The sequence below is a fragment of the Pyrgilauda ruficollis genome, unplaced genomic scaffold (assembly GCF_017590135.1).
Source record: "Pyrgilauda ruficollis isolate IOZ18807 unplaced genomic scaffold, ASM1759013v1 scaffold66, whole genome shotgun sequence".
Taxonomy (NCBI): domain Eukaryota; kingdom Metazoa; phylum Chordata; class Aves; order Passeriformes; family Passeridae; genus Pyrgilauda; species Pyrgilauda ruficollis.
The window spans coordinates 5334906-5344288 of NW_024528377.1; the positions used below are offsets into that span (position 1 = coordinate 5334906).

General features: G+C 45.0%; 2 protein-coding genes across 2 annotated transcripts; both read right to left on the bottom strand.

The window, feature by feature from the left end:
• Positions 1-317: 317 nt before the first annotated feature.
• Positions 318-1499, bottom strand: LOC121362738 (DNA/RNA-binding protein KIN17-like). Its single transcript, XM_041484508.1, has one exon. The coding sequence runs from the start codon at positions 1497-1499 to the stop codon at positions 339-341; it is 1161 nt and encodes a 386-aa protein (XP_041340442.1). The 3' UTR covers positions 318-338.
• A 6540-nt stretch (positions 1500-8039) lies between these two features.
• On the bottom strand, positions 8040-9383 carry LOC121362726 (peptidyl-prolyl cis-trans isomerase-like 4). The gene has a single exon (XM_041484494.1). The coding sequence runs from the start codon at positions 9381-9383 to the stop codon at positions 8040-8042; it is 1344 nt and encodes a 447-aa protein (XP_041340428.1).

Sequence of the window (9383 nt, forward strand, 5' to 3'; positions counted from 1 at the left end):
CCCGAGTTGATGGTTATTGTCACTGAAAACCTTTTCTCATTGATGGACTCCAGAATGCCTTCATTTCCCCTGTACCCACCATTTAATACCAGTACTTTCTTGCCTGGTGCTGGTATTACAGTTTCTAGATGTGTCTAGGTTCAATAGCACTTTACAGCATTTAAACTTAACATCAGTTTAAACTTAACAGCATTTAGCGTAACTTACAACTTAAATATAACAATTTAGCAAAGGACTAATTTAGGGTTTACTATACTACAGAGTCTTGTGTCTGCCTCAAGGATGTGAGGAAGAAGGTTTTGAGAACTCAGATCTTCTCTGCTGCAGGATTTAGCACCTCAGGCGAGTTTGGAAACATCTTCATACTGGATATCTTCGACTCTGCGCCCTTTGAAAGGTCCCGAGTTGATGGTTATTGTCACTGAAAACCTTTTCTCATTGATGGACTCCAGAATGCCTTCATTTCCCCTGTACCCACCATTTAATACCAGTACTTTCTTGCCTGGTGCTGGTATTACAGTTTCTAGATGTGTCTGGTCAAGCTTCAGTTTGTCCCCAGAGTCAATCACCTTCACAATTGCCGTGTATTTGTCAATCACTTCCTTAACAACTGCCTTCTTCTTGTGGTACTTCTCTGCAAGCTTTCTTGTTATAATTCTCACAATGATTTCAGGCTGCAACCAGTAGTCTCTTCGAGATATTCTTTTCTTCTCCTCTTCAAGCTCCATGATCTCATCAAGTGCAGATTTCTTTATTTTCTTCTTGGGCTGACCAGAGCGATGAGCTGCTCCTTTTCTTTTAACTGCACCCTCCACCATCTTCAGTGCAAGGACACTTGTTTTAGAAGATGCTGCAACTGAAGTACTTGCTCCTTTGTTTAATTTAAATGTAACTTTTTCTTCTTCATTTTCTCTGTTCAATTCAGTGTAGACCGGCATTTCCAGTTCTTTCCTCTCCAAACCTCTTCTAACTTGTTGTTCAATGAATTTGGCAGTTTTTTCTTCATCATCGAGGTCCTGTTTCCTCTTCCTCTCTTGTTCTTGCTGCCTGCGAATGGTCTCGGGGTCCCTGTCGATGTACTGGATGTACCAGCCTTTAGGAGTCTCACAAACCCTGCAAAGACCTTCTCTCCCCAGCCACTTGGTAAAATCAGTCAGGGTCTCCCACTGGGTGGCATTCATGTGGATGTGCTCCCGATGGCTGATGTACTCGTTGTACACAATATTATTGTGCACTCTCTTCGTCCCAAATCGCCTCCTGAGCAATTCCAGGAAATCCTTCCGGAATTCCTCAGAGAAGTAATCCAAGAATTGCTGAGGGTTTTCAGAAGCCAGCAGCAGCTGCCTCTGGTGGGACTCGGACATGCAGTGACACTTGAAGCCGTTCTCGTCGCGGCACTGCTTCTGGCACATCTGGCAGTACCAGCGCAGCTTCTGCAGCCCCTTGGACTTGATGCGGTTGGAGATGGCCTTGGGGCTGAGGAAATCTGGCTTCCCCATGGCACCAGTCCTGCTCCAATCCCGCTCCCAACCCTGTGCCTGTCCAGGTCCTGCCCCCTCTGGAAATGGCAGCGGCCAATGACTAAATAGTAATTTACTTACAGCCCTATCTTACTTCAAAATATTAAAGTCCTTAAGAATGTTGGAACCACAACTGTGGGGGGGGGGGAAAAAAAACCCTCTGCGCTGGTTTGAAAGCAAACCAGCGAGAGATCCCAAATCAGAACTACAATTTAATGGGGAAATTAAAATAAAATTAAGTACTACAAAAAAACTGACAGAGTCAGAATGCAGCCTTTCACCCTGTGGGTCAGGGTGGTGGCAGCAGTCCCACTCAGTGGTGGCTCAGCCCTCCTGCACCGCCAGCTGTGTTCTGCTGGAGCAGGGTGGAGTTTTACTCTGGGGATCCAGGGGTGCTGGAGATGGCCTTGTCTTCCTCTGGGAATCCAGTGGAAAAGGCTGCTGTGGTGCTCCCCAGCTCACCTTATATCCAGTTTGGAATGCTTGGCTCCTCCCCCTGGGCGGAGCATCTCACAATGGGATGATGGAATTTTATCAGCCATGCTGGGACACTCAATGGCCTATTAAGAGAAGATATCCCTCTGGAGGGATGAGTCCTGGAAGAGACAAACTGCTCTACCTGGTTTTAACAGATGGTAATAGTATACATGTGGTTACATCTTGCATGGCAACCTTAGGCACCCTCCAACAACATTTTTAAAGTTAGAGAGTCGAGGCATTATTTTATTATCTGGCCAGGATGTTGTTCTGGCCAGGATGTACCACAGAAAGCATCTCATCCACACACATAGCCCAGGTGTGCAGAGAGAATCAATCCATCACACACCGCTTTTACAAGATTTTTCAGTTGTTTTATACAGTCAAAACTCATAGAAATTAATCGGGTCAACATTCATTGGTCCCAGGTTGCAAAGTTCTTATATTTGGTGTCTTATTGGATCTGGATTTCTTTGCTTCTTGATGTTAATCAGATTTTTATTCCTTGATTTTCTTGTCAGGCTTTTCAGGAGGTGACTCCAACTGTGCCAGAGGCAGAGTCTGGGGTAGATGTTCCCAAATGGCTGCTGATGTTCTGTTGATGGCCTTTATCTCTTCAGGGCTATTCCCAGTCTGTTGACATGCTGAATTCATCAGGTCTCACATAGGTAAACAGTGCCCTGGAAAGAAGCTTCAGTTCTCTTCCGCTGGGGCAAAGGTGAACAACCCTTGTTGAAGTTATATAAAAAATTTTAAATTTATATATTTTCCAATAGGAGAACCTATCCTTGTCTCAGCTGGGGACTTCTTTAGAAACTAGGCTAGCCAAATTTGGTTTCTGTTATGGCCAAATTTACCTGTGCAGTTTCAGAGCAGCTGTAGCTGTGACAAGCATTTCTCTCACATAGCATAAGCACACTTGCATGCACACAGACATAAAGAGTGTGTACAAGGTACCTGTGAAAAATTCCCCTCAAAGGCAGTGAAATACTCACTTCAGATGCCTTTGCATCTTCTCCACAAGCCTAGGGTCGAGCCTCGAGGAGTGGGGGTCTCGGACAAGGATTCATTTTTGTTCAGGGATTCTCTGAGTGCGGTAAATTTGAGTTCACTCACTGAGAGGCCCCACTCAGAGGGAGGTGGCTGGTCACAGCCCCTGCAGTCCAGAAGGGCTCAAAAGGTCCCATTTTGGACCACTGTTTACAGGGCAACAAGACAGTGGGCATATATGTGTGTGTATATGTCACAGTTGAGACAGCCACGACACACAGAGCATCGCCACACAATATCAGAAAGCTTCAACCCACACAGAGTAACATCATATCACTTCAGAAGGCTTCAAGCATCTGTCCTTCTTGTTCTTTAGCCCAGCCTTTTATACCCCTTGTGTTCATGCATTGCATCTGTGTGCCCTCTGTTCCCTTCTGTGGTTGGTCAGTGCCCCTGGGCACAGCTATATATTGTACATATATTTTATTTATGCCTAGATACACTTTATATTTACATATTTTTTTATACAATCATAGAATGATTAGGGTTGGAAGGGACCTTTAAGATCATCTAGTTCCAGCTCCCTGTTGCAGAATTTCTGCTTAAGGTAATTTACCCTTGTCCTGTCAGTACATGCCCTGACAAAAAATCCCTCTCCAGCCTTCTTGTCGGTTCCCTTAATGCACTTGAAGGCTGCAAGGTCTCCCCAGAGCACCCCCAATTCTCTCAGCCTGTCTGTGGAGCTGGTGTGTATGGGGACAGGGCACCACCTCACCAGAGCAAGGTCTGACCCAGCCCCTAGCACACATTCCAAGCTCCCAAGGTGTCTCCAAAGAGATCACCTTCTCCGGTCTCTGACACAGGGAACTCCAGCCTGAAATCTCTCTTAATGTGATTGAGTGGGGCTTATTCTCCCACCAGTTTACTTAGAAACCAGCATGTCTTTTGGCACCCAGTGTGGGGCAAGAGAGAGAAGCTGGAATTAGATTTTTTTTCTAAAGTATTTGTGTATTGGGGTACAGAAATTCCCTGACCCTCATGATGCCCAATGTATTCACGTGGATGTTGTACTTTACCCTGTATCTATTTCCACAAAAGGGGAGCTATTTGCTCATCATGATGGCCTTTTTAAAGCCACAGAGGGGAATCAAAATTGCTTTGTTAATATGCTATGTTTATTGCATGATTTCCAAATTTCATTTGGAATATATATTCAGTCTTGTTTGCCTGTGCTAACCAGATCTCACCTCTGCCAGGCCTGGAATGAGCACCTTTCAGGCACAAATTTCTCTTGTCTGTGCTTATCTCAAGTTCCCACTGTGGTTCATCTTATGGCTGTTGCGGCGAACTCTCCGTGTGTGGTGACACGAGGCTTGACTCCATTTCAGAAGGCTGATTTATTATGTTAAATATTATATTAAAATACTACATTAAAACTATACTAAAAGAACAGAGAGATCAGAAGGCTACAACAAGAATAGAACAGAATAGAATAACAAAAATCCTGTGACTGCTCACAGCCTTGGCACAGGTGGCTGTGGTTGGTCATCAATGGAAAACAATCCACATGGACCAATCCCAGCTGCACCTGTTGCATTCCACAGCAGCAGATAGCAATTGTTTACATTTCTCTCCTGAGGCTCCTCAGCTTCTCAGGAGAGGAAAAATCCCAGCAAAGGATTTTTCATAATATCATGGCAACATATGGCAAGCTCCTTCCACTGTGATCTTGGCAGTGTTTGGGACAGGCAACTGCTCTTTAAATCCTTACAGACCTCTGGAGGTCCCTTCCAACCTCAGCCATTCTGTGACTCTGGGAATATCCCTTTGGTCAGTTAGGGTCAGCTGTCCTGGATGTGTTTCCTACCAACCTCTTGCCCATCCCCTGTTCATTCTGGCCTGGGGGCTGCTCTTTGAAACTGCTCCTTTTGGCTTGGAACCAAAGCCACCACACCCTCTCTGCTATGCTTATTTGACCAGAAGTGACCCCTTGTCCTCCTTCCCCCTGCCCCTGCCAATGATGTAAGGTGGGAGAGAATAACCTATGGGTCCTGGACCCATCATGCTACAGCAAAAATTACCCGTCCTGGCTGGAAGCAGGACAGATTGACCATCTACAGCCTCTCTGGGTAACCTGTTCCAGGGTTTCACCACCCTCAATCTAAAAAAATTTCTTCCTTCTATATCTGCGTGTACACACCACAGAGGCCCAACAGGCCTTAGAGTAGGTGTCCACAGAAACATGTACATATTTAAGGTGACATGAGTAATGTCAGATTGCCATAGCTGTAGAGCTGAAGAGCTCTGGGGTTTGATCCATCCTGAGTCATGGTGACATGTTGCTGACAATCAGAGCATGAGGCAACGATATCACATCCTGCTGCAGATGTAACTGGAATTTATGTTGTAGGGCACAAGCCCCTTGATGGAAAAATGTATGCAACTGCATTGCCTGGTGTAGTGTATCTGGTACCAAGGCAGCGCACGCCAGGGCTGTTACTCTATCTGCACAGTCATTTCCTTCTGCAATGAACCCAGGAAAGTTGGTGTGACTATAAACATGAACAATATAAAATGGTGACGTTTGTTGGCATAAAGTATGCCATAATGTTTTCAGCAAACAAAACAATTCCTTTTTATTTACCTCTTTCAGAACAGCACAATCTATTGACAAACTCTATTGCATACATATTGAGAATCAGATACAACATTTAAATTTTCATAAGGCCATCAGCCTGGACATCAATCTTTCCAGTTTCTGACAACCACTTGTTTTTCACCCTAGGAATAGATTGTTGTTTAACAAACACTCATTCTCAAGATGTTTTTGCATGGAAACTTGCAAACTACTTAGCTGCACTTAGAAGAAGTGACAGGCCAGCTATTAATTTAGCAAAGCAAGGCCTGATTTTATGAGGCCTTTCTTTTATAATTTCTCTACCTCTCTGTGACATCTTTTTGTTCTGGTGTTCAAACAGCTTGCATCTTATTAAGGCTATTACTGGCTATCTATTAGATATGGGATAAGATACAAAAAAGACCAGTTACAATCCACAAAATTTATTAAATCCAATCATGTCACTGTTCAGGGTCCTGCAGCATGGGAAGACAAAAGACAATGTCCAATATCTCTTAGAGAAATGGAAATAATTGTTGTTTTTAAGTCTAAATAGCTGAGACTCAGGAATCAAGTTGTGATCAAGTTCATTAGCTGGAAATGTTGACCTTGACATCACTGAATGTCTTTTTTGAGAGCTTTTGTTCTTGCTCTGACCACAAAGGCTGCATGGTGATTAGGTCATTTCTCTTCTCACTGGGGCTCATTTTCTCAGAGGCAATTGATGGCTGATTAAATGCGGTGATTACTTTGAACCTGTTGATGATAAAAACACATGCATAGCTTCTCTTTAAGTTAGTAAATCAATTAGGCTTTGTCATTGTGCATTCAATTGAGGATTCTTACCTAAAAACATTTTATAAAAAAATTCTGTATGAATATTGCATTATTCAGACTTTTTCAGGAGGTAATTCCCCTTTTTTTTGTTTTAGAAACAGCATGCATGATTCTTGCTATGAACATGCAGGCAACTATAAAAAAAAAAAACAAAAACAATCTATTCAATGAAACTAGAAACTTACAGCAATCAGGAATACAACAATTAGGAATATTTCAGATAATAGACATAATTGATAACACATGTGAAATTGGGTAATTAGTAAGCTCTGAAATATTGTACTGTTATCCCAGAGTCTGCAAACAGCTGACTGCTTGGGAAGGCAGGAGGCTCCCTTGGAATGGAAAATATGACCCACTTGTGATTTAACAGAGTTTGGTTTCTAGTTAAAATCCATGAGGTGTGGAAGTGATTCCCTGTAAGGACCTTGGCAGTTTCCTTTGGACCTGACAGAACCACTTAAAAAGCCCACCATGCCTCTGTGAAAATCACACTTAAAAGCAAACAAAGCCCAGGAAAAACTCTCTTGCTTCCGGCCTTTGAACCACTGACTGGATGCTGGCCCAGTCAGGCCTGGCTTAGCTGCACGGCCTGCCAGGGCTAGGCTGGGCCTTATTCTGCTACAGAACTGGCCCAGCCAGGCCCCGCTTAGCTGCCCGGCCTGCCAGGGCTGGGCCTTGCTGTGCTGCAGCGCTGGCCCAGCCAGCCCCCGCTTAGCTGCACGGCCTGCCAGGGCTAGGCCCTGCTTTGCTCTGCTGCAGTGCTGGCCCAGCCAGGCCCCACTTTGCTGCATGGCCTGCCAGGGCTGGGCCTGGCTCTGCTGCAGTGCTGGCCCAGCCAGGCCCCGCTTAGCTGCACGGCCTGCCAGGGCTAGGCTCCGCTTTGCTCTGCTGCAGTGCTGGCCCAGCCAGGCCCCGCTTAGCTGCACGGCCTGCCAGGGCTGGGCTGAGCCTTACTCTGCTGCAGCACTGGCCCAGCCAGGCCCCACTTAGCTGCACGGCCTGCCAGGGCTAGGCTCCGCTTTGCTCTGCTGCAGTGCTGGCCCAGCCAGGCCCCGCTTAGCTGCACGGCCTGCCAGGGCTGGGCTGAGCCTTACTCTGCTGCAGCACTGGCCCAGCCAGGCCCCACTTAGCTGCACGGCCTGCCAGGGCTAGGCTCCACTTTGCTGTGCTGCAGTGCTGGCCCAGCCAGGCCTGGCTCTGCCACTGGGCCAGGCCTTGCTCGACCACCAGGCCCTGAGAGCAGCTCCTGCCACAAGCTGCCGAGTCATCCTGCCGAGGGGCTGTCAAATTGAATTACCAAACCAAAACCAGTACACCTCCTTCCCTCCGAATTATAATTTTGAAATTAAGGGGTTTTCAGGCAAAGATATGAGAAAAGGAATAACAGTTCTTTACTAGTGTGTGTATGTATGTTATGACCAAGGAATGGACTCAGACCCGCAGTGATACTGAGATGTTTATTGAGAGAAATGAGACATTTTTATACACTTTTTGGTTTTGTTTTGGGGTTTTTTGGGGGTTTTTTTTTTGTTTTTTTTTGTGTTTTTTAAAAGAAAAGTTAAATTTATTATACTAGTTCCCCTCTGTTTTTTCCTTCATCTGTGCTTGTCCTTTTGTCTACTGTAAGAGTAATCTCTCTCCTTATAACGGCTGTGACTCCAATGCCTGTCTCTTTTCTCACCCTTGGTCCTCTCCCTACAGCGTTCTTCATGCTTTTGGTCAGACTCCTTCAATTTTTTGGTCCTCTTGTCATCTTCTTCAGAGTGGTGGTGCTTTTTCTTCTTCTGTTTTTTAGCCAAGTGTGACTGACTTGTGTGAGACTCTTCTACATCCTCATCCAGCACAAGGTCATACTTGGCATCTCGCTTTGGTTTTACTTTTTCTTTCAGAGCAAATTTCGAAGGTTTGTCACGTTCCTTCTCATAGTCCTTGAAATCTTCCTTGGTATACTGCCCACCTTTTCCCTTCCATTTAACCTTTGCAACAGACTGGCTGAAATCCACATGTATCCGTCTGTCATCAATCAGCACATTTTCCATTTTGAAGTAGGCTTTCTCACAGTCTTCCTCCTTTTCAAACTCAATGAAAGCATAACAAAGAGATTCACCAGTCTTCCAGTCTCGGATCACTTCACAACTTTTAATGGGACCAAATCGTGAAAATATTATCTCCAGGTCTTCACCTGTGGTCACAGGATTCAGTTTACAAACAAACAGCACATTTTCTGGTGGCTTGATGTCTGCATCTGGTAAGTCTCCCACCATTTCCAGAAGAATAGCACGAGTTTTTGCTTCTTTTTCAGCCAGAACTTCTTCTATTTCATGTGCAGACCGTCCTTTCATGTCATCAATTTCTTCATCTGCTCCTATTCTGCCACTGTCAAGCTGTTCATTTGTAGGTTCTGGTGAGCGATCAGGAACACACAAACCAGGTGGATCATCAAAGGGATCATCTAAAATTACTGTATGATTTATCCTGATATCCTGATATGGGATAAAATCCTTATCCACAAAGGTTTCATTAATTGTATTCAATACATCCATGCCTTCTGTCACTTCTCCAAATACTGTATGTACACCATCAAGGTAATCCAGGTTTTCCCCTGTGGTAATGAGGAACTGTGATCCATGCTGATCACTTCCATTGCTCACCATTGACACAGTTCCCTTCTTCTTGTGCCTGATTCTGGGCACCTTTTCTGCCTCAAAAAATCTGGCTTGATCACCATACAGTTGACAAAATATGGATTCCCCTCCACGGCCAGTTCCCGTGGGGTCACCAGTTTGTATCATAAAATCCCGCTGAACATTATAAATAAGACAATAGTTGTAGTACTTGACCTTGCAGAGCTTCAGGAAATTCAGACATGCGCGGGGCCGCTCCTCCGTGTACAGGTCGATGACCAGGTCACCCACTGAGGTCTCCAGCAGCACCGCCAT

Coding starts and splice junctions, on each gene's coding strand:
- LOC121362738 (XM_041484508.1), bottom strand. CDS start 1,499: ATGGGGAAGCCAGATTTCCTCAGCCCCAAGGCCATCTCCAACCGCATC.
- LOC121362726 (XM_041484494.1), bottom strand. CDS start 9,383: ATGGCGGTGCTGCTGGAGACCTCAGTGGGTGACCTGGTCATCGACCTG.